Source organism: Larimichthys crocea, chromosome XV (assembly GCF_000972845.2).
Source record: "Larimichthys crocea isolate SSNF chromosome XV, L_crocea_2.0, whole genome shotgun sequence".
NCBI classification, from domain to species: domain Eukaryota; kingdom Metazoa; phylum Chordata; class Actinopteri; family Sciaenidae; genus Larimichthys; species Larimichthys crocea.
In genome coordinates this window covers 9,543,539-9,567,593 of record NC_040025.1, presented here as the reverse complement: position 1 = coordinate 9,567,593, position 24,055 = coordinate 9,543,539, and the positions used below count along the sequence as shown (strand labels likewise).

Here is a 24,055-nt window from a genome sequence, read left to right as displayed (position 1 = left end):
ATTTCTGCAGGAAAAATCTGGCACATTTCTTTATTACCCCCCAACCAAAAATCAGAATTTAGTGGGCCTCAGCACCCCTGCTGTGGGGAGCGTGGATTGGTTTCAGCAGACCATCTCTTTATGTACCTTGGAAATATTCCTAAAGGCCTCAGTAGGAGCAACTCATACCCTTTGAAGATCTGCTAGTAAAAAAAAAAGCTATTACAAAATGCTCCAGAGGAAACCTCCCACCATCACCTTTCTTATTAACTTAATCAACCCTGTCCACATTATGGAGAAAATGACTTTCACACTTCGACTACAGAAAGAGGACGGATGAGTAAAGTTTCTAAAGACTTCCTCTGTCACTGACTGTGTATTTTAGATCTTAGAGATGTAATAGTAGCGTAAGAATCTTATTAATTAATGCAGTGTAAATAAAAAATACATGTAAATATGTTTAGCACCACATTTTAACCTAAGCAAGTCAGTTAAGTTAATAAATTATTTAAGATTTGTATTAACATACAATCCCTGTGCAATAACTCTCTGTCTCAACATCCACTGTACCTGTAAGCTATCAATTGTCTATTTTCACTGTGTAAATTTAGTTTTTGTTCCTTAAACATGTAAATATAATCACTTATACACAATCTACTCCTGCTGTTCAAACTGTACTATCCACCTACCTCATGTACATAAAACAACCTGCTACATAAATCATATTCATCTCTCTATAAATGTAGTGTTTTTTACAGCAGGACTACTGGATTTAGATAAAGTGAGTCAAATAAAATCCAGTTTATTCTTTTTAATGTGTGTAACTTAACGTGTCACAACAAGTGAAAGACTGAAAGTCTCCATCTGCTGGTAGGACATGTCACCACACTGCAGACTGATGAATCTCCTCTAAGACTTCAGTTTTCTGTGGCTGTTAGTGTACTGTTACACTGAAAACCATGTCATGCAGAATGCTGTGGTAGCCATGTTTGGTTAAGTGTGCCTTGAATTTTGAATAAATCACCAGCAGTGTCAGCAGCCAAGCACCTCCTCATCATCGCATAACTCCTTCTTTGTGCTTCACGGTGGGAACCACACATGTAGATACCATCCGATCACCTTTTCTGTCTCACAAAGACACCACAGGTGGGACCAAAAATCAGACCAAAGTACAGATTTCTACTGGTCTAACGCCCACTCCTTGTTTATCTTGTTGTCCTTTGCAGACATTCGACCATGAATGTCTGATCCACATGTCTGAACAGTTGATGTTGAGACGTGTCTGCAACGTCTGAACTCTGTGAAACGTTTTATGTGGGCTCTAATCTGAAGGTCCGGTTGATTGTTGATTTCTGAGGCTGTAATCAACTTATGCTCTGCTGCAGAGGAAAACTCTTGGCCTTCCTCTGCTGGGACAGAGCCAGTTTCATCAAATCATTTGACAGCGACTGCACTTAAGGATACGTCCAGTGTTCTTGAGATTTTCTGCACTGACTGACCTTCATGTCTTAAAGTGATAGTGGACAGTCACTTCTCTTTACTCAGTTGAGTGGCTCTTGTCATAATATGAATTGGAACAGTTAAATTCATTAATTATTTAAGATTTCTATTAAATCCATATTTGTTAATGTTTTTAACATTCATGAGTGATCAACCAGGTATGAGTTGTATATTTGTGTGCAGATCATGTCAGTCTTATAAGACTTATTTGTGTTTATTATATGTTATACAGTATATGACTTATTTGTGTTTTTGTGTTGAACATAAACCACTGTAGGCTTCATAAATCCAAAAATCTGATGAGGACACAATGTTCAGGAACATTTATTCAACAACAGCAAATCAGATCAATGATCCACTTGTTTTCTTCCAGACACACAATTACCATGCTACAACATAAACGTTAAGGTTTATACTTTATATGGGCCAAGTGTATGTACAAGCAACCTTAACCATTAAACCATTCCTTGCTAAAAATGTAATGGTTACATTATTACAACACCATACCAGTTAAAATTATAGCCAATCATCATTTGAAACAAGTATGAAATAAATAAAATTCAGAAAATGCATCATATAACCATTTCACTATAGTTACACTATACTGTATACTATGTTGTCTTTTTATGGAGTAATTTCCTGATCATTGATCCATTATAGTTTTTTTCTTTTCTTTAAACACACAGTGCATTCAACTTAGAACATTTACAGTAGCATTTTTCAGTATCTCAATGAAAAAGCCATGACAGGAACATCTATGTTTCATCAAAGGTTACAGGAAACATCATACAAGGGCCACAGAGGTCAACATCCATACCGTTAATAGCAGAGGGTGGGCGACAGGAGCTCACCAATTTGTAAACCATTTAAAACACATTATTTTAGCAGTTATGAAACTGACGAAGTGGCAAAGATGTTCATGGCAATTTATGGCAATAAATGTGTGGCAAATTCAGTAGTATGAAAAAATCTTGTTTTCACTCGGAGCTGCCTGTAGCACTGGCTCACGGATGATATGCCGTACGAGCTTCTTACTCTACATGGATTCAAAAAGGTTGACAATGATAAACGATCACAGCATCGGACGAAATGTCATCAGACTTCAAAACACAAGGACTAAAAACATGATGAAAATCAAGATTTCACACTACTTAAAATATCCCCATGTGGCTGCTCTGTAGTCAGCTTTATTTCCCAGCTATGAAGAGAGTGAAACATGTTTTCTTTTTTTTCCACATGACACTAACTATCGAACATATTCAAGACAGCTCAGAGTTTAAAAACATGTCACCCTCTGAACCAGAGCTGCTGTAATTTCTACCTATGAACAGCTCTGATCAGAGCCGGCTAGATTACCTGCTGGAGCTCCTTGGCTTCATATAGATCAATAAGTAATCCAAAATATCTGCAGTAATTAGATGAAATAAATATATTTCAGTGTCAATGATGTGAACAAACACACAAAAACTAAACTGCAGAAATCCATCATCATTTTCCAAGAGTCTAGATACTTTGCCAAACTTTAGACGAATAAAACATGTAAACTAGATGATTTTAATGCTTCTAATTTATGGATCTGTGACAAATCAGGTAGAAAAAACTATGAAAAAAACATAATTTCCTGTTAAGTTTGGCTGAGGAGAACGGATCAACACAGATGCATAATAAGAGAAATCATGAATCGACATAAAAGTTACCTTGACGACCTGTTCAGTGCTGCAGGGAGAGACAGGAGAGACGTCTCTATCCTGCAAGAATGAGCTGAAATAAAGCTGAGGCAGAGAGGAAAGGACAAGCCGATACTAATTAATAACTAACGTGGGAATGTTATGTCAGCAGGCATTCATGAAGCGATGTCTGCAAATAAAGCTGTGCGCCTTAACAACCTCATGATCAAAGTGAAAAGGGGAGCTAGACAAGCAGTGCCAGAGACGTTGGACTGGAGGTCTGACAATGAAACAGTACTGGTTACAAAGAGGAAGTGGAAAAATTGCACTAATACATGACAACTCTGTAAGTGAAGGTTTAACGATGGCACCGACTACCTCTGCAAACTCTAACCAGCACCTCCCTGAGCCATGGCTCTCCTCTCCTTTAGCATAAAATATCACGTAAACGCCGCCGCCTCCTCCTCCTCCTCCTCCTCCATTATGAACTGTATTCGTTTGAACATATTGCACGTACTACATTATGAGTCTTGCAAAGTAAAAATGTCGCTAAACATGAAATAAAACCTGGAGACCATGTTTTATAAACTGTGCATGCTACACCATGATGCAAAATGTAGGAGAGGGACAGTGGGTTAGGCGATCTGTGTGTGGTTAAAGGCCAAGAAATACAAAAGAAGAAATAAAAATGAAACAATCGAGTTGTTTCTCTTTTCTTCTCGTACTTGGAGGGACAAGGGGGGGTTAAATAAGTTGTGGACCAATCAGGGAAGGGTGTGTAAGGGGATGTGACTTCAATAGTTCCTTTCATGGGCCATGCTTACTAGTCCCTCTCCTCCTGCATGGCTCTCGTTCTGAAGAGGAAAGATGGATTGCCCCTTTTTCTTTCATCTCGCTGAGGTGGAGCAGGGAAGCAGGCAGGGCCGCAGGCCAGGATTTGACGGAGGGTACAGACGGTTAGTTGAAGCCGGTGTCAGTGTGGTAGGAGTGGTGCCCATCCGCTGTTAACTGGGTCGTCTCTGTGGCTGATGGTTGCAGCATTATAGGGTCACCTCCAGCCTCTACTTGACAAACAGAGACATTTTCAGTGCATCCTGTGAATTCGACGTGGGGGAAGTGTCGGCGATACATACAGGTGATCCGGTCTTACCTCTTTCGTCAGACTGCAGCTGAGCCTCCAGGTCCTCGGGGGACACATAAAATTCCTGGTCCTGGCCCTCTCGAGGCCGTGGTTTACATTTTCCACAGCAGCAGTTACAGCAGCAGCACAGGCAGCAACAGAAGTAGCAGCCGGTGGCCAGGCCGCAGAATACAAACAGAGCCTGCAAGGCACGTGAAGAGTAAGACAACAAGAAGAAAGAAACCACAAATAACAATCGGTCTTACCTTCGCCCACCAGCTTGAAAGGACAAAGTAAGTGTTGACGTTCTCCTCTCCAAACTGCTCAGCCACATATAGACCCAGGGAGCCATATTTGTCGTAAATATTACGCTTTGTGGGGTCGTTCAGGATTGCATGAGCGTTGTTGATCTCCTTGAACTTATCAGCTGCCTCTGGATTGTCAGGATTCTTGTCAGGGTGGAACTTCAACGCCAGTTTCCTGTGTGGAAAGCCGACAATACAATAACCACCTCATGCATTTCTGTGGTAATTTGGCAATGTAGGCGAAGTCACAGAGGGGTTCCTCACCTGTAAGATCTCTTAATATCATCCGTCGTGGCCACTTTCTCGACTCCCAACACATGGTAGAGAGACTCACCGGCGGTGGACAGAGAGCGCTGCCTCTGCTGTTCAGCCATGATGTCTCACGTCCACAAACTGGGGGCGCAGAAACAGAAAATGAAATTAAATTAAACTGCTCAGGCTGCATGTCGTGCAAACATAGGGGGACCTATCTGTGAAGATAACCTGTTTATACATCTGTGCAAAAAAAAAAAAAAAAAAAAAAATCAGGCCTGGAAGTGAAGTGAGGCCTGTGTGATTGAATCCTCCTGACTGCAGGCAACAGCTGGTCTGTCTGTCTCCATTAAAAACAACTGTCCTGTAAGAGCTATGTGGGGCGGAGGTGGGAAGACGAGAGCCGTGAATGCAACACGGTGCATTTAAGCACTCTTTCTTTTTTCAGTGTAACTGCACCAACATTTCTCCATGATAATACAGTAACTATGACATCTTGGCAGGGGTACTGACTGCCTCTGCTGCTGTGAGTAAATCAGTAAGTGACATGCATTCAGCCAAACCATGCTGCAAACTGATGCTGCAAGTAAAATAAAGCCATGACACAAGTGAATAGGCACTGAAGCCCTGTGTGGCTTATTTATATAATTATTTTTTTTTACCAAATCCTATCTGTTGAGTTCAAGCAGGTGTTAAATTTCCTTTTTAATACGCATCGCATCCCGTTGTCATTTCGTCTATAAGGAGGATTAAACTCAGAGAATACGATGCTGGGGATGCATAATCTCTGTGCAAGCAGCATCATCATCAAGCACTGCTATAGCGCACAGCATCCATGTTGGTTTGCTTCCTGGCCTGTTCTTGATGCAAGACAGTGGGGATGGATCGTCAGCAGTAATTTTTCAAGGGCAAGGGGGAAGTGTTTTCGAGAGATGGATAAAAGATGGAAATGTAGTTTTTAAGCTCACCTTTCAGTCGGCTCTGATGCGCTGCAGAACTAACGATCCCCGGCAGGTTATAATGTTAAGACAGTGGAGCGTGACTATGGCTGCATCTCGCACGTACCCGGACCCTCTCTGGTTCCCACTACGCAACCATGGACAGCTGCAGCAGTACGCTGGCTCCTCCCACCTCCACCCCCCTTCCCAAACACCCTACGGCCGACCCGACGTGCGCGTTCACGGCCGCGCTGGGATGGATGCTCGGAGAGGCAAAGTGCAGCTACAGCACTGCTGCACACTGTTGGAAGAAATGTGCTTATACAGTCACAGAAAGTAATATAATCTCAAGCGGGACATAGTTACTTAAGAGCACTTAGCACTGATTAAATAGACTTAAAGGAAAGGTTCCACATATTCTCTCTGTTGGAGAGTTCAGGAGATCAATATCATTTTATAGCAGGGGTCTTCAACCTTTTTCAGCCCAAGGACCCCTGACTGGAAACAAGGAGGAAAGAGCGAGCTTAGCTTTGTCAAATGGTAACAAAATCAAATCAAATCAAATCAGAAGTTCGACTGTGTCCAATATCTCTTAATGGTGGATGGAGCCCACTGAATCGTAGCCTACTGTTATTCCCTCTTCACATTCTGGTGTTGACCTCTTCAGAGGGGTTAGTGACTGAACAAAAGTGTCTGTTGTTTAATTTATTTGTTAAAGCTTTTCTGAGGCCTCAGGGCATCATATTTTTGCTTAGTCGCTGATAGTAGTTAATCTCCTTTTTCTGTGTTCTGGAGTTTACAGATCTATGCTGAAACAGGAACACTAGAGTTCAGACACAGCTGACAAGGTCATTACATATATCAAATCAAATCAAATTTTATTTGTATAGCCCAAAGTCACAAAGTACATTTGCCTCGCAGGGCTTTGCAATCTGTACAGGGAGTGACACCCTCTGTTCTTAGACCCTCGGTTCGAGTGAGGAAAAACTTGCCCACAAAAAAATATTTTAACAGGGAAAAAAGGTGGAAGAAACCTCAGGAAGAGCCACAGAGGAGGGATCCCTCTCCCAGGATGGACAGACGTGCAAAAGATGTTATGTGTACAGGACAAATCAACAGAAACATATTGTACAATTATAATGAATGATAAAATGATTACAGTAGCAGTGGAACCTGTGATAGAGACACAGATGCACAGCAGCAGCAAATTATTAACTAACTATAAACTAATGGAGATATGGTAGCAATAATGACAGTAATAATATATGTAGTGGACGTCATGCAGGACCACAGCAGCAGCAAATTATTAACTAACTATAAACTGTAATGGAGATATGGTAACAATAATGACAGTAATAATATATGTAGTGGACGTCATGCAGGATCACAGCAGCAAATATTAACTAACTATAAACTGTAATGGAGATATGGTAACAATAATGACAGTAGTAATATGTCTAGTGGACGTCATGCAGGATCACAGCAGCAGCCACGATCCACGAGAACCTGCTGGACGAGAGAGAGCACAGAAACTCTGGGGAAGAAGTTTAGTTAGTAACATGCATTAATGAGACATGTATGTTTACAGATGGTGGTGGTAACAAAACCAACCATTAAGTTAAATTTACATTCAATATTTTCATGCTACTACAGTTTGACAGTTTGCCGTATTTACGTGACTTTTGTGTCGAACAAGCAGAATTTCTTGGCCCTGAGTAGTTGCCAGGCAACTCTAGGAAGTGAAATGTTGTGGCCCAGAAATCACAAATCACTGCCGTAAAAACATTTAAAAAAAAAGTTAAATTAACGGTTCACACCATTAATGGTCCAGTGTGTGGAATTTAGTTGCATCTAGAGTTGTAATCGCTGCATTGCAATCTCCTCACATCACCCTCACCTTCATCAAATGCATTAGACTACTCTCTCTATGACTGATTTTACATATGAATTCTGCAGTACAAGAAATTAATGTTAGTAGAGTAGAGGTATACAGTGTTAACAGGCAAGATGAAGGTGTGAAATATAGTCCTTAAGAGTGTAAACATAATTTCCATCATTGGTATGAGTGTTAATTCTCATTTGCATTTACGTCTTTTTGCGTATGCAGTGTAACAGCAGTAATCAGTATGTAAATAATCTAACACCACTGACATATAAATATGCAGTATATCGCTACATGTCATCGTGTACTGTTCCATCAGTTAAATGTCTATCATACGGATGATGTGCTAGTTTGTGTGTTGTATTTCCATAGAAACTAATCTCACACTGAGCTTGTAGCAATAGCTACAAAAAGTACTGCTCCCATGATTTACTATACAATACTGGGCAGATGATTCCACCCTGACATAACCATTTGTCTGTGTGTCTAATCTTTCAGCTGTTATCAAACATCTGACGGACACTTTTTGAGTGGGACAAGTTACCAACTGGGGTGTCACGCCTAGATAATCCACAAGAAAAGTAGGGCAGATGCCTCGGGGCCGGGAACCATCAAGGGGGCCCCTGAAAGAAGAGTGCCTTGTCTTTTACAACATCTTTATAATTATACCAGATTTTGTCACATACAGAGAAGTATTGGTGATTTTCTTGCTATGTCTTCTCACACTACATACAGACCGTGTAGTGTGCAATATTTTGTACCCTTGAGCTAAAGAATCCTCTATACTTATTGTATTTTTAATACTTTGGAGTTAAAATATCTGCATAATTTAAAAAGGGTTGCAGAGGCATTGTGAAGAACAGCTTCAGCACTGCTTGGCATAGACAGTCTTTAAACTCTGCTTGAAGCCTGAACATCCTTCTTCCAAAGGATTTTCTCTTATTTGGTGTTTCATGACAGTATTAGAGAGTGCTATCTAATATTTGGTACAAAATCTTGCATAGGCATGGACGGACAGACCTGTCATGGAGCCAAACAGTGCTGTTGAACATTATTCCTGTATGGTGCAGTAACTAGCTTCAGTATCCTGGAAATTACATTCGTATTGGATGATTATGCACCTCATGATTTATGTCCAATTCCAACATCCAGTTCCATAGCAGGAGGCGCTGTGCTCTTTATGTAGAGGCAGAGAAGAAGGGTGTGTAATGCATCAGACTTTCATGCAGAAGATTGGTGTTTGCATCCCACCACAGACCTTCAACTAACATTTAATTCATCGTAACTATGATTTTTTTTTCTACCAAAAATAAAATAACATGCAGAAAACCTGGTCAAAACTAGATTCTGAAATAGGGCCCCTCTACAAAAGAATAACAACATTAGTTAATAATGCAGACCCCACCTTAACAAATCAAATCAAATGCACAAAAACAATGTAAAGAATATGCAGTAAACCTGGTTTTGTGGAGTCCCTTGGGGATCTGGGGCCTGGTTCCGTTACTTATTTAGCTGTGGGGTTGCTCTGGTGTTGTGATGTGTCAGTTGCGAATGAGCCGGTTCAAAGAGTCGACTCTTTCAAGTGAACGATGGGAGCCAGCTTCCATCCATGAACCACTAAAAAACACAAAGGCAGAATGCAGACTGCAATGTCAAGCTGTCATATTAAGCAGGGTCCATAAACAACCTTCACAGCATGAGAACTACTGTGGATCCAACAGTCAATGTCCCTTTTTAAATTTCTATGCTTAAGTTTTTATGTGTGCTTCTATCTGCTTGAGAGGTCTGCGGTGAGAGGTGTGTGCGGCTCCCAGTAGGTCAGTACTATCAATATCTGCAAACAGAAAGCTGGCATAGTAGTAATTAAGAGGATTTGTGCTGGCTTTTCTTTTAACCTTGTAATCGTGGGCATACCGTTGTAAGTTCTATTTCGTTTTGCTGTTTTTCAAAGCTTGATTTGTCTGATAAGTGGTACAATGAAAGAAAGACCCAACTCTTCTTGATGAGCTGAGTCAAATTATCGGACTCCCTAAAAAAATAAAAAATCCCATCACTACTCTGGTGATTGCGAGGGGGGCCTTGACATAAAATTATAACATAACATTCATCCTCATGAAACCGTCCAGTGAAGCCTCAAGGCCTGTATGGAAACATCAGCTCCTCCATTTAGTTCATATTTACTCTTTAACTTGTTAAAACAGCCACATATATACATATATTTACTGTATATGTAGTGTATAACAGTCAGAGGGACTACTGTTCCTCTACTTTTCCTCTTTGTGTATACAAAGAAGAAAGAGCTGACTCTTTTTGGTTAGCTGAGTCAAATGATCTGACTCCCTAAAAAAAACGAACTTCCCATCACTACTCTGGCGACTGTGACATATAATTCACACTGCATTCATCCTCATGAAAGACTCAAGGCCCGTATGGAAACATCAGCTCTTCCATTTAGTTCATATTTACCCTTTAACTTGTTAAAAAAGCCACATATATACACATATATACACATATATATACACATATATTTACTGTATATGTAGTGTATAACAGTCAGACGGACTACTGTTCCTCGGCAACCGTGACGTCACCGCGCCGGAGCCAATCACAGGGCTCGCAGTGAGGGCTGACGTTCCTATCGCGAGGTTATCAACATTAGCTCGGTTAGTTAGCTAGCCGCGAAAAGAAAAACCTTATCGGTGTCCGGACGCTGTTTACGTTTTAATTCTCAGCCCTGACAGGACTCACGCTTTGCTGTTTGTTTTACCGTCTTCTCACGCACGTAAGGAAGGATAACCGCTGGAGCTTGTGTGTTTTTTTTGCACGGTAGGTTGTGTAAACGCACACACTGGCTGTCTGGCTGCTAACTAGCCTGGGAGGAAATGGAGGGTTTGTTTTGAAAAGCCTCGGAGCGTTTAAACATTGATTTTTACTGATGCCAGCAAACACCTGAACGCTGTTAAATCTCAGTGACACCCTGCTGCTTTGTTATCAATCTGGCATTTCTTGTCAGTAGCCCATATTTGCGTGCAGTCCTTTTTATAATGTCTATCTCTGCACGTTGCTGCTGTTCATGTAGGTGCAAACTGTGACCGAGCTGTGTCAGTCTTGCTCACGTTTTTTTATTTTTATTTCCAGGATCCCCAATGATGAGTTATGCTGAAAAGCCAGAAGACATCACAAAAGAAGAGTGGATGGACAAGCTGAACAATGTGCACATACAGAGGGCAGACATGAACCGGCTCATCATGAATTACCTGGTGACAGGTGAGGCTCCATGACTGAGAGATCAGGATCAGAAATACTTTTTTTTTTTTTTTTCATTTTCATTATTCAACAATACAAAAAACACAAATCCCCCCGCCCCCCCGAACACACACCACCAACCATGCTGATCCTTTTCTGGTTACCAACCTCTACCCCTGTGCTCCTTCATTTACAACTTTAACAGCTACCCTAAATACATTGATGAAGACATGATGCAAGATAAACCAAAGCAAAAATAGACACAGAATATGATTCGAGGGAAAATCAATACAAGAATTAGATAAAGCAAGCTCTGCCTTAATGCAATATTCTGTTAACAAACAACAAGAATAAGTAACAATCACAAAATAAAATACACACAGAGACAAGAAGAAGCACATCTACATATATATATATATTTTTTTTTACACAATTAACTGAAAACTTCCGTCTCTCCACTACATTACCCATACCCTTTTAGGGGCCAGAATCAGAAATACTTTATTAATCCCTGCAGGGAAATTGTGTTTGTTACAGCAGCTCCCAGTAAGAAAACAAAATTTTAACACTATACACCTATTAGATTAGATTAGATTAGATTAGATTAGATTAAATTAGATTATACTTTATTTATCCCACAACTGGGAAATTCACTTGTTACAGCAGCAGAAAGTGTAATATACACTACAGAAGTAGAATCAAATAAAAGGACAAAACCCCACAGAAATTAAACAGACAGAAATATCTATAACCGACACAATAAACACGAAAAACAATCAACTTTCAAAACAGACAAGTACTTAGGATGGAAGTGGCATGATATATAAAAAGAGTATTGTAATGTAAAGTGACCATAATATAAATAATATTACAAAAGTAAGTGACCATGATATAAATAATAACCGCAGGGTATAAATGAAATAAAAAAATTGCAATGGGACATGAACAGGAGACTATAACATGATCAGGTGGTGCAGGTGTTGTACAGTATCCTATTTTAACACTATATACTCATGTATAAATAACAGTTAAATAAAACCAGTGACAGTGAACTATGTAATATGTAAATCTAAAACCTTATGAAGAATTTAGTCTTTGTGGCAGATTTCACTTATTTATTGCACAAGCCAGTTCGATAGCGACTTGACTTGAGTGTGTGATATTTTGAGGGAGGAGTTGTAGAGACTGATGCTCACAGGTAGCAAAGACTTCTTGTGTCTCTCTGTGGAGCATCTTGGTGCCAGCAGTCTCTGGCTGAAGGTAGCTCCTGAGTCTGTCCAGCACCTCATGGAGTGGGTGGGAGTCATAGTCCAAGATCAATACACAACTTGTGCATCATCGTTTCCTAACTTGTCCTTGACGTCTCTCTGTCTGTTTCCAGAGGGGTTCAAAGAGGCCGCAGAGAAGTTCCGGATGGAGTCTGGGATCGAGCCGAGCGTGGACCTGGACTCTTTGGATGAAAGGATAAAGATTAGAGAGATGATCCTGAAGGGACAGATACAAGAAGCTATCGCGCTCATCAACAGCTTACACCCGGAGCTGCTCGACACCAATCGATACTTGTATTTTCATCTGCAGGTACATGAGCACGGAGCTTTGTGATCAAGTAGTTTTTTTATGCTTTTATGTACGTCTGTAAAGTGAGATTTCAACCCACGCTGTTGTACATAATAAGATGTTCTTGTCGTCTTTGTTAGTCAAACAGGAAGATACTGTGTGACACTCACTGCGTGTGCTTCGTTCCCCCTCTTGCAGCAGCAACATTTGATTGAGCTAATCAGGCTAAGGGAGACTGAGTCAGCGCTGGAGTTTGCCCAGACACAGTTGGCCGAGCAGGGTGAGGAGAGCCGCGAGTGTCTGACAGAGATGGAGAGAACATTAGCCCTCCTGGCCTTTGACAACCCCGAAGAGTCGCCCTTTGGAGACCTGCTCAACATGATGCAGCGGCAAAAGGTAGGCCGAGTTCTTCGCTCTGATAATCGGACTGAGTTGTCATTTTTCACTTTCATTTAAATCTTTAAGGCTTTCGCACCTAAAATTCAGTCCATGGTCATAGTAGTTTGCTTGTATCTGATGTCCTGTGTCTTTTAGTTCAGTCTACAGACAGACAAGTGACTTTCTGATCCGAAAGTTTTGGAAACATTCATCATGCATCACCAGCTTTACATAGACCCAGTAGGAAAATCTAATTTCAGTGACATCAAGTCCTGTTGCACGTTATCGCATCTCACGTGTATATTCATGTTCCCTGTCGTCACAAAGAACTCCATAAAGAAATGACTGCTGTGAGCATTATTTGTATTATTAGACTGTGAATCAGCTGCATCTTATAAGGGTTGCAAAATTCTGGGATTTTTCAAAGTTGGACACTTTCCATGGGAATTAACGGGAATAAACCGTGAATTTGCTAAATTGAAGGTTGGCCCTTAACACAGAACTTAAATATAGTTGAGGGGAAATATATTTTAGCATCATTTTGACTAAAACACCACATCAGTTTTCATGCAAGTACACTTGAATATTTGCTGTCCTTCAATCACGTGCACGTAGCACACTGCTTACTGCAGAGCTATTGGAGCAACACCTCTTCTAGAACCTGGACCACGCTTTGGAGCCACACATTTGAGCTTGTGTACATAATATTGTTCAGTAAAACAATTAAAACTTGATGAAGTTTGTGCATGGATGACAAAACAAAATATTTATGTTTGGATATGATAGTTTGTTTAAATTAATTATTTAATTAATGCACACAGAGTAAGATTCAGCTGTGATTGTGTACATAGAAGACAGGATAGACAGGCTGGGTACATGAGATAAACAAAACCAGAACACCGCAGGTAAAGAATCAGTTTCTGTCTGATTGACGGGCGCAGCATGACGTCGGGATCAACTTCTCCACCTCAGGCTGTGTTTTTCACTACCCCAGCTCAAATTCATGGAGAAACCTGCATTTTTGCAGCAGTGCCGGATTGTGTCTGAATGTAGCCTTTGATTGTCAGTTCAGTGAAAATCCCTAAACAAATATATACAGTACATGACCTATACAGGTTACTTAACATAAAATCCGTTCTTGAAGTCAGCAGATGGATTAAATAGTTTAATGTTTGACGTCATGCAACACATCTATCAGGTGGAGTCAGTCCTTGCTAAGTCTGTTCAACTGCACATACCTGTTAGGTGAGAAGCCGGCTGCATTATTGTCAGATGTGTCAGAAAACTGTGACTGCAACACATTTTAATACGCAGGTGTGGAGCGAGGTGAATCAAGCTGTGCTGGACTATGAAAACAGGGAGTCGACGCCCAAACTGGCCAAACTCCTGAAGTTACTGCTTTGGGCACAGAACGAGCTCGACCAGAAGAAGGTGAAATATCCCAAAATGACTGACCTCAGCACGGGCACCATCGAGGACCCCAAGTGAACACGACGACAGATGAGAACAACCACCTTCCACGTCCCCTTAATTTATGATCAGTCAGTGACTGTGTTGACAACCAGGTAACATATATGTATAAACAAATGCTACTTTTGTTTTTTCATGTTTGTCATGAAAGGTCATTGTGCAAACTGTAAATTGCTGTATTTGCAAATTGACAGATTATTTAGTTTAAATACCGATCCTGGATTTTTAGATAGATCTCGGAGGAGGAAACAGAAAATTGCTGTTTTATATTTTGTCTTTCTGAAGCCTGAGTCAGTAGTATTATTTATTGTGACCATTTTCCCCACCGCACCATGACTTTACGTTGCTAGAAAGAGAGTTGATGGTATAAATGAACAATGTTAATACGGTGGTGTGTCTGTGTGTGTGTGTGTGTGGAGCCAAAAACTTGGCTCCCCAGGAAGAAGGAGAGTACAACTGTGACGGCGAAACCTCACCGGGCACGTCTCGGACTTGATGCTGATTTGATCTGTTCTCCACGTGAGCAACATGATGAGCTCCGGCAGCTGTGGTGCACGCAAAACGTGTTTCATCCGTGCCCGGTGGACTTTGGCTGTTAACGGTTTAAAGTTTGAAACGACAGGCACACAGTTGCGATGCTGTTTTGCTCCACGTGACTTCAGACCCCAACAGAAGCGTTTCAGAAGCGTTTGACATGCCAACTTGCTCAGATTTGGTCACTTTTCTCAGATTTATGTGCTTCTAAATATGTAAATATGCTACCTAGTTAAATTGTTTCCCTTTTTGTCAGATTTTACAAGTTTGCACAGGGTGTTTTTTTTTATTTTATTTTGAAAATCGACCGAATTCTCTATGCTGTTTCTGTGTCGGACTCCGGGCCAGCTCGATCTGCTTGTGCCCGTCCGTCAGAAATAAAACCGCCGTGTATTTTCGACTGAGCCAAGCGGAGAGATGCTTCTGAACTTCTGTGGCGCTTCTGGTGGGGTTTAAAACATTGACTTGGACGGTTGCATCCGTGCCCGGTGGAGTTTGGCCGTTAATGGTTTAAACTTTGAAACAGGAGACACACGTTTTACTCTCCTTTTTTTGCTTTTAAGTGAAGATATGTTTAGATTGAGATGACGCGTTGAGAGAGTCTAGATTGTTTCAAATCAGAAGTAAGTTTAAAATTTAAATTTCATACGCAAAATGTGAGTATTTTTCAATTAAATGGAAAGACGCTTTATTAATGTAATATAGTTTTAATTAATATAATATTTTATGATTTTATTTCGTGTGATCTCTGACGATTTGCTATAGAAATCAACCACTTGCTTTCTACACCTTTTTTTTTTTTGTTAAATTTGATTGTACCTTCACAGTATGTCTACGGGATGAGCTGCCTTGTAAAAAAAAAAAGAAAAAAAAAAAGATCATTTCACAGTTTGAGTGTTCGAGAGACTGACGGGTTGGAATCAGAGACTTTCTGAGTGAGTTCGACCATTACCGAGCATAAAGTACGCACTGCCCATGCATGCGACATGCTCCGAATGGTTTTATGGTTACATGGGGATGATAATCCATAAACAGAGGGATGGTTTATGCTGCCCGAGAGAAAGGGCTGCTCAGATAAAGTAATGCAAATGAATGACAGGGCCAGTTATAACTGGCCCCTGGCCTCTTTAAAATCTATTCAGACTTTTGTTCATTGGCTTTATTTTGGTAATTATGATGATGAAACCTGAACAGGCATTTTGAAAAAGGGGGTCACAGAACTTGCTGTCCATTTTGCCATTTTTAAAGCCGTTTACCTGCATGTAAGTGTATCTTTTTTTATTTTGATTTTTGATTTTTTTTTATTGTTGTTTTGAATGGGAAAAGGCACTTGTGCTTGTTAATTTTGTTTGGTTTGTTTACTTTTTATATACATATATAAAAAAAACAAAAACAAACTTGCTGCTAGTTGTCCATCCTTAATTTCTTTTAAGGTTGTATTGTCTTTATAGATATTGGCTTTGACAAATACTGAGACCTAGAGAGCTCACATCCCTTTTATTATTCAACATTTTTAAGATCAGATTTGCAATTATTAAAATAAACAAAACTTTTGTGAACCATACAAGAGCTGTTTTGTGCTTTTTTCTGTGTGCTAACTTTAATGGAAGTTCTACTAATACCTGATATAAAAGCTGACTTGCAACTTGTTGATGGTATTAAAAACAAATATACCTTTGACCTTTTTAAAATAGGTGCATAGGCAAATGTTATTCCTACTAACGCTCAGACCTCTGCAGTCTTGCAAATCAAGCACGTGTTCCTTTTTTTTTTTTTTTGTTTTGTCTGAACAAGTTTTACCTGTTTGGCTTGTAAGCCTGAGGATAGGACACATAGCTGAAGTCGACTGCAGACGAGTTGCACAGAGAGAGAGAGACACACACACAAGTTTTCTCTGAATGGACGGCAAGCACACATCAGAACATGACAGGAACGGCTTCAATACATGTCTACTGGATCCTAAAGTTTACACATCCAGCAACTGTACCAAAGTGGCACCGGTGGACCAAAACCTGTGGCCGAGGTGAGACTACATAAGATTTAGATAAGACTTAAGATCATTCGCACGCTGAGATTTAGTTTACTTTCAGTTCCCCTTAACCGTGGGCTGACATACTATACTTTATTCTACTAGGAAGTCCTTTGAAAATGAATCCTAGCTTAGTAAAAACAGGGGAAGTTGTTTTCTCTAGACATGCCAGTGGCTTGGCTTGATGGATGTCTGTCAGTTAGGTTAATATCTCATCCATTATCTTTTTTTTATTTTAATTTTAGAAACTTTATTAATCACCTCTTTTTTGAGCATAGTTAATGTTTTTAGATTTGTATCGCAGCACTGTCTATAACTTTTAACCTTTTTTTTTTGCCAACATTCTTTTAATTGTTTTCACAATATAACAAAGAAATACAATTACATGTCTTGAACGAACACGTCAACGCCCCACCCCCGGTCTTTACAAGTTTTCATGTTCTTGGTTGGGAATCAGGTTAGTGAGTTCCTTGTATATAAGAAAAAATAAACAATAATAAAACAAACATATTTCTGTGATGTACTGCAAAGCACTACTGTTTACATCACCATGAGACAAGTCAGTCCTCAATACATAGCTAATAAAGGGGTCCCAGATCTGGTGGAAAGAATGTTGTTTTATTGTATATGTAATTTTCTCTAAAAGGAAAGTTGAAGACAGTTCAGACAACCACGCCTTCACACTTGGGCTACTGGTGTTTTTCCATGAGAGGGCTATTACTCCCTTTGCCATTAGCACACTTAAATCTACAAATATTCGTTGATGTTTTTTAAACTTCAAATTATCTGGATATAGGCCAAATATAAACAAATGTGGGACTAGGGGTATTCGAATTTGTAAAATATTTTGAATGCATTGTTTAATTTCTTGCCAGAATTTTTGTATTTTTTTGTACATTGCTAGACACAGTTGAAAAATGTACCCTTTTTCTTAACTTTTAACCTTTTAATGTAGTGGTATCATCGGGCAAATATTAACATGCTAACACGCTTAACTAAGAATAAAGGGAAATTATGCCACTTGCCATTATGCCCAAGTGGCAACATCCCTGGCTGTGAAGTGAAGCCAATGCAGAAGTGCCAAAAACTGCAGTTCCTCAAACGTCCACTTGTGGCTGGCTACAGAAGTGAGTCAGTCTCCATAAGTCCCCATGTTAAAATGTACAACTTTACAACTGTTTACAGCCTGGTACAAAAAACAGTTTTGGTCTCTGTAGCTAATTTCCCCGTTCATGACAACTGTACTGAGGGTGAATTTATATAGAACTCACCTGTTCAAATTATATAAAGGCTTAAAGTAATGAATAATTAACAGTGTGGCCGACAGGTGGGTGCCATTACAGGCTTGTTTTATTACCTGTTGATATTACAGAAACCTTTTCCCCTCATGCTCGTAGATCACTGGCTCGAAAATGGATCCTGATGCTGTTTATGGGCACCTGCCTCCTCTACTGCGCCAGGATGGCCATGCCGATCTGCGCAGTGTCGATGGCGGCCTCTTTTCACTGGAGTAAGATCGACTCTGGTCTGGTCTTAGGTGGATTCTTCTGGGGTTACTGTTTCACACAGATCCTGGGAGGATATGCTAGTGACAAGTAAGCTATTTGTCTGACAAAACAGAGAGAGTTAGATTTGCAGTTTCAGTATTTAACTTTGATTTTTTTTTTTGTTAGAGTCGGAGGAGAGCGTGTCCTGTCCTTGTCTGCAGCCTCGTGGGCTCTGATCACAGCTGGTACTCCTCTACTGGCCAGTCTCAGCTCTCACACTCTTGCTCTTATGACCATGGCAAGATTCCTTATGGGACTAGTGCAGGGTGAGCACTGAAATAAGCATCTCAGGGGTTTTGAGACATATGCATGTTCACTTTCTTGCAGAGACTGAAACCACACTCATGATTGTTCATGTATGACAACGATTTAGTTGGACTGGGTCTAGCCTCCGCGGTTTTGAAATGAAGTCAATGCAGAAGTGCCAAAAACTGCAGTTCCTCAAGCGTCCACTTGAGGCTGGTCAGTCTCCATAAGTCCCCATGTTAGAATGTCCAACTTCACAGCAGAAATAAATATGTTTACAGCCTGGTACAAGAAAAGGGTGAGGCTTAAATTGATGTATAATTAACAGTGGGCCACTTTGATTGACAGGTGTTTGCAGTTACAGATTACCCAGGCGTCATTCAGCCTGCAGCGGCTGCACCCATGATCCACGTCTTTGCCAATTTTTAGATTAGGACTGCCAAGATGGAGTCTCAAAACCGGCTCTTCAGAAACTTGTGGGTGACGTCACAGACACAACGTCCAATCTATACTGACTATGATCCTGGCTGGTTACTTCAGCTTTACATTTTCCATATTTCATATGAACTGCACAAACACGAGAGTGGTATCTGTCATGCCAAAAGAATACATAAATCGCACTCTTCATTTTAATAAAAGCTCCAGTGCTGCACTGATGGTGACTGAACTGTCCAAGCTCATCTTCTAATGTCTTTCAGGTGTTTTTTACCCGTCTTTGGCCAGCCTGTGCTCACAGCGTGTAGTAGAAGAAGAGAGAGTGTTTTTAATGAGCACCATGCACAGCAGTACCTATCTTGGGTATGTTGTGCACACACACACACATCAATCAATCCACACATTAACACACCATCTCTGGTGACACCTTTTTATTTTTGCTCTTTCAGAACATTGATAGCAGGAGGGATGGGATCCCTGATGTTGGACACGTACGGCTGGGAAAGCATGTTTTATGTTACTGGTTTCCTGTCTGGACTCTGGGCGCTCATGGTTTGGCAGTGTTTCCTAAAAGGTAACACAAGTCAGTCATGTATCCCTAAATAAAGAAGTGACCGGTAACTAAATTATCTCGTCAACTACTAGAAGGATTTCATTACATTAAATACACGCATTCATGGCCCCCTTTGGATGAATTGTAATAACTTTGGTGACTTTCCATCTCACACCAACATCATGTCAAATTTTTTATTTGTCCAATACTTCAATTTTAGACTAAATACCTGCAAAAGGAACTACAGTGGTTGCAAAATGTGCGAAGAAGGAAAAACATCCTATCTGGAGTCAGTGTTTAGTTTGTCTGTTTTGGGCTTCTGTAGAACAAAAAGCAGTGCAACATTGTGGCCATGGCTTCGGGGTTGTGGCTCAGCCATGCTTTCAAGTTTGCCCAGTAGACACCCGTGGTACTGCAGCAACAAGTTTACCCGTGGCCCCCAAAAGAATTTCTACATAAACCCTAAACAAACCTGGTCTGATTGATTGGAAGACACAGAAAACTGTTGATTTGACACCTCAAACTGCAATCAATGTCAATTATGACTCTTTTTATGATGAATCTTTGACCCACAACGGTTTTACGTTTGTACAACTTTCCTTTCAAATCTATGAAATCTATGAAAGATAATTGTTGCACTATTTGCCAGCACTAATAGAGACCTGTTGCCAGTTAACCCAAGTGACTGTTAGATGTTTCACCAGGTGTTTTTTTTAAAATGTTATTTAACTTAACAATTTACCAAAAATAATAAAATGTCTCAGTTTCAACCTTTTGATAAGTTATCTTGTGCTGTTATCACATTTTCTATTTATATTTTCCACAGCATGCCAACTTTTGGGTTGTATATTCTCTATATTCTATAAATCTGTGACACTGGACCTTTTAACTCTTACAACAACAGTCTGACATACTTGTGTGTTTCAGGTGAATCTGCCCAGATACAGACGGTGTCAAAGAAGAACTCAGAGGGAAGTTTGTCAAGAAAACTCTGTCTGAAACTTTTATCGAAGCCATCTATCTGGTACAGCTTATGTTTGTATTCCTTGTTAATGTCTATCCAACACATCCTTGTTTGAGTTCCTAGCTTCGCTTATCACTCTCTGTCTGTGTTTGTCATCGTCTTTTTTAGGGCCATGGTGTTTGCTCACATGTGCATGAGCAGCACTTCCTATACTTTATTATCGTGGCTCCCAACATACTTCAAAGAATCATTTCCAGAGGCCACGGTACAAATGTTGTGACTCAGCCTTTACATATGCTGATTGTTCCAGCCAACTACATTGATAAAATTCCTAAAGAAAACTGGTCATGCTTCTCTCCTAACCTGTCCATTCTTGCAGGGCTGGGTGTATAATGTAATCCCATGGTTAACTGCAATCCCATCGGCACTTTGTGGAGGATATTTTTCAGATCATCTCATAAGCCAAGGTATTAAAAAAGAGTTATTAATCTTTTATTGTGGTGTTTCTTTTCATAAAAACAAAAATATATTTACACCTGCATCTGTTCTTCTTTGTAGGTTATCATATATCAACTGTGAGAAAGATAATGCAGGTATGTGTGGAAAGAAGTGCACCACAACTGTGTTTTCAAGTGATACAAACTCTGTTTGTGTAAAAGCTCTGGTCTGGCTAGATACCACTGTACATGTGTGAAGTTTTCTGTTTCAAACATGTAATTACAAGCCGCACAGCTTTGCCCCAGGGCCATACATATACTGAGAACTGAGAACCACTGTTACAATTTATGCCACCGACCGAAAGTCAGTCCCAGATTTACTCTTGTCCGACAACTTCTTGCCCACTCACTCCTTTGATTTCTCTTCTTAGCTTCCTCTATCAGTTTCTTTAGCTTTGGCCTTTTTACCTCTGTCATTGTATCTATAGAGGCTGATGAGGCCCTGTTACATAGCCAGCTCCTGTTCTGGCATGACATTAGCTCCACTCCCTGTTAGCATACATTCACACCCTTGGCCTGAAAACCTCCTTCTCTTCTTGGTGGTCCAAAACAAAACACCTGTGGTACAAACACTAATCCCCCGGTGCGCTGAGCTCAGAGTCCAGGCAGCCAGGCTAACAAACTGAGCTAACAGCAGCTACAACGGAGAATATTTTCTCCATAAAATGTGATTCAGTTTCACCAAAATCAGTAAAATAGTTGGTGGCGTGTGCCGCAAAGTATTATGTTAAGTCTTTCACCTGATTACACATTAATGTAGCATCAACTTTGTTAAGTTACGTGATGCGATACCACCTTAACATTATTGACTGTGCCTTTTAAATATATCACCTGCATGTTTCTCCACCCTCAGTTCGTTGCCATGGGCGTATCGAGTATGTTCGTCATGTTTCTTGTGGGACCTGTCACGTTTCCCTCCGCTGTGTTATTCTTGTCTGCTGCTATCGGTGCAACCACCTTCACCAGCGGGTATGTTTGAGATTATTAAAGATAATTATCTGTCTGAGTTATATTTGCATCCCTGTGCTATAGAGTTAGCTGTTTACATAATGAGTTCAATGTGTTTCAGTGGCGTGTCTGTGAATGTACAAGATCTCACGCCGTCATGTGCTGGTGCCCTCTATGGTGAGTCTCTTTTGTTGTGCTAGTCTTAGTATTTGTTGATAGACATTTAATAAATCTTCCTCTTCTGTTACAGGTTTTATGAATATGATGGGTTCTTTCGCGGGTATGTATCCAAGATATAGGAAATGATGTACTTACTATTTACTTACTATGTATTTACTTACTACAACACATTTGAGATCAGTGCCAGTGATTCAATTCTCAAACATGTTGTTTTCCTTGGTGTGTGTTGCACAGGACTGGTGATGGTCTCCCTGTCCGGTTACCTGATTGAGGTCATGATGTCGTGGACCATCGTGTTCTCGCTCATCACTTTAGTAAATGCCACAGGCCTCGGGATTTTCCTCATCTTTGGAGATGCTCGTCGCGTTGACCTGCAGGATAGCTGCCCGGTTATTACACTTTGACCCAAACCTTTTGGTTCAAATACCAGTCTGTATCTCATATGTGAGACTGGACAGTAGTCACAGCTTGTGATTCTTGTTATGCAAAAAAAAAAATAAATAAACACATTATAGTGTTTAACATAGATACCAACACTTTTGGATGGTATACATTCATGTTTTCTGACGTTGTCACAAAGCAGTCACAGTTGTGCTGATCATAAAAATAGAATTACAGTGGACTTGGAAATTAAGGAACTTGCTGCTGGTTTGCATCTAAAAACATGGTGGATGATTTGTATTCAAACTCTTTCAGGGGAAAGAGAGTTGCTGACATGATATTTTATTTTCGTGAGACTTAATTTACATTATTTTAATACTGGGACAAGACAAGACAGCGTCATCTTTGGTCTTTTCATCTCTGAGATTATGTCTATAAACGCTGCTGAACCTGGTTACATAGCCCGCTTGCCTGGCTCTGGTTCTGGCACGACACTGGCTCCACTCAATGTCCTCAATCGCCCATAACCCCCCAGGCCTGAAAACCTCTTCTTGGTGGTCCAAAACGCCTGTGGTACAAGGCTAACACTCCCCCAGTGCTCTGAACTCACAGTCCACAGCAGCCCGGCTAACAAACTGGGCTAACCTCAGCTAAGGAAAAACAGGGGCCTCAAAAATATAGTTTTTATTTTTAAAAAAAGCTAAACACTTCATTGACAAAGCTTGGTGTTGGTGAGTGAGAGGTAGATTTGTTGGAAAATATTTTAAGCTGGAGATTTGGTGAGTGTTTACAGCTGTGTATGAATGACTGGCTCAGTGTCCATGTTGATGTTGTAATGAAGGAGCATACAACAGTGAGACAACACTTCAGATCAACACTATTTTTTATTTATTTTAGTTGGAAATTATGTGTAAGTTATATCTGTCGGCCAAAATGTTCAAATCCACGAAGATGCTGAGGTGAAAGACTTTTGTAATGTTTTGTGCTCGATTTAAAAGACGTTCAACTTAAATTATAGTATATGTATTTATAATTACAATATTATAAATCTTCGAAAGAAAGAAACTCGAAACGTTTAGAAAATATTTAAGTTTGTGTGGTATTGTACAGATTGGATATGGTTTGTAAACTGTCACACTTTTTATACATAGTTTGTATAAATGTTTATTATATAATAACTGTAACTGTAGATGACCTTGTTTAATAATAAAAAAGTCTTTTGGACAAAAATTGTGTTGTTTCTTTAATTGGATAAAATGTTTTACATGCTGAAGTTAAATGTATTGATCCACCAAACTGAGGTCCATTTTTGTTATATAACAAGTCAAATCATTAATACCCTAATACGTGTTGACTGAACGCAACAAAAGTCACCAAATACAGATAAAATAACAAAAAAAATTAGAAAAATAAATTAAAAATTCCTTCTGTTTAGTGTCACATATTC

General features: G+C 40.0%; 3 protein-coding genes across 4 annotated transcripts; 2 read left to right on the top strand and 1 right to left on the bottom strand.

Moving 5' to 3' along the window:
• Nucleotides 1-1,779: 1,779 nt before the first annotated feature.
• dnajc5aa (DnaJ (Hsp40) homolog, subfamily C, member 5aa) lies at nucleotides 1,780-5,969 on the bottom strand. Of its 2 annotated transcripts, none has more exons than XM_010748743.3 (5): nucleotides 5,792-5,969; nucleotides 4,836-4,964; nucleotides 4,533-4,746; nucleotides 4,297-4,468; nucleotides 1,780-4,210 (listed from the first exon to the last, which is right to left on the bottom strand). In XM_010748743.3, exons 2-5 carry the CDS (start codon nucleotides 4,943-4,945, stop codon nucleotides 4,104-4,106), a joined length of 603 nt encoding a protein of 200 aa, XP_010747045.1. In that variant the 5' UTR covers nucleotides 4,946-4,964; nucleotides 5,792-5,969; the 3' UTR covers nucleotides 1,780-4,103. The 2 variants fall into 2 exon arrangements, with proteins under 2 accessions (XP_010747045.1, XP_010747046.1); XM_010748744.3 differs by having other exon boundaries at nucleotides 1,780-4,207; nucleotides 5,792-5,960.
• Nucleotides 5,970-10,236: 4,267 nt separating this feature from the next.
• LOC104938232 (glucose-induced degradation protein 8-B homolog) lies at nucleotides 10,237-16,392 on the top strand. Its single transcript, XM_010754593.3, has 5 exons — nucleotides 10,237-10,469; nucleotides 10,782-10,910; nucleotides 12,271-12,467; nucleotides 12,645-12,842; nucleotides 14,139-16,392. The coding sequence occupies exons 2-5, from the start codon at nucleotides 10,790-10,792 to the stop codon at nucleotides 14,310-14,312; spliced, it is 690 nt and encodes a 229-aa protein (XP_010752895.1). The 5' UTR covers nucleotides 10,237-10,469; nucleotides 10,782-10,789; the 3' UTR covers nucleotides 14,313-16,392.
• A 275-nt stretch (nucleotides 16,393-16,667) lies between these two features.
• On the top strand, nucleotides 16,668-23,823 carry LOC104938236 (solute carrier family 17 member 9). The gene is made up of 13 exons (XM_010754597.3): nucleotides 16,668-16,851; nucleotides 18,255-18,452; nucleotides 18,531-18,670; nucleotides 19,349-19,448; nucleotides 19,535-19,659; nucleotides 20,566-20,662; nucleotides 20,771-20,867; nucleotides 20,982-21,069; nucleotides 21,161-21,195; nucleotides 21,953-22,068; nucleotides 22,169-22,224; nucleotides 22,298-22,327; nucleotides 22,462-23,823. Exons 1-13 carry the CDS (start codon nucleotides 16,727-16,729, stop codon nucleotides 22,629-22,631), a joined length of 1,377 nt encoding a protein of 458 aa, XP_010752899.2. The 5' UTR covers nucleotides 16,668-16,726; the 3' UTR covers nucleotides 22,632-23,823.
• The last annotated feature ends 232 nt before the right edge of the window (nucleotides 23,824-24,055 follow it).

What these genes read in the sequence shown, in the direction of transcription:
- LOC104938232 (XM_010754593.3), top strand. Translation starts at nt 10,790, where the DNA reads ATGATGAGTTATGCTGAAAAGCCAGAAGACATCACAAAAGAAGAGTGG. An exon ending in ACTTGTATTTTCATCTGCAG is followed by an intron (nt 12,468 to 12,644) that starts GTACATGAGCAC and finishes CCCCTCTTGCAG; the next exon opens with CAGCAACATTTGATTGAGCT. An exon ending in ACATGATGCAGCGGCAAAAG is followed by an intron (nt 12,843 to 14,138) that starts GTAGGCCGAGTT and finishes TTTAATACGCAG; the next exon opens with GTGTGGAGCGAGGTGAATCA.
- LOC104938236 (XM_010754597.3), top strand. Translation starts at nt 16,727, where the DNA reads ATGGACGGCAAGCACACATCAGAACATGACAGGAACGGCTTCAATACA. An exon ending in AATCATTTCCAGAGGCCACG is followed by an intron (nt 20,868 to 20,981) that starts GTACAAATGTTG and finishes CCATTCTTGCAG; the next exon opens with GGCTGGGTGTATAATGTAAT. An exon ending in TATGATGGGTTCTTTCGCGG is followed by an intron (nt 22,328 to 22,461) that starts GTATGTATCCAA and finishes TGTGTTGCACAG; the next exon opens with GACTGGTGATGGTCTCCCTG.
- dnajc5aa (XM_010748743.3), bottom strand. Translation starts at nt 4,945, where the DNA reads ATGGCTGAACAGCAGAGGCAGCGCTCTCTGTCCACCGCCGGTGAGTCT. An exon ending in TTTCAAGCTGGTGGGCGAAG is followed by an intron (nt 4,469 to 4,532) that starts GTAAGACCGATT and finishes CGTGCCTTGCAG; the next exon opens with GCTCTGTTTGTATTCTGCGG. An exon ending in GCTGCAGTCTGACGAAAGAG is followed by an intron (nt 4,211 to 4,296) that starts GTAAGACCGGAT and finishes CTGTTTGTCAAG; the next exon opens with TAGAGGCTGGAGGTGACCCT.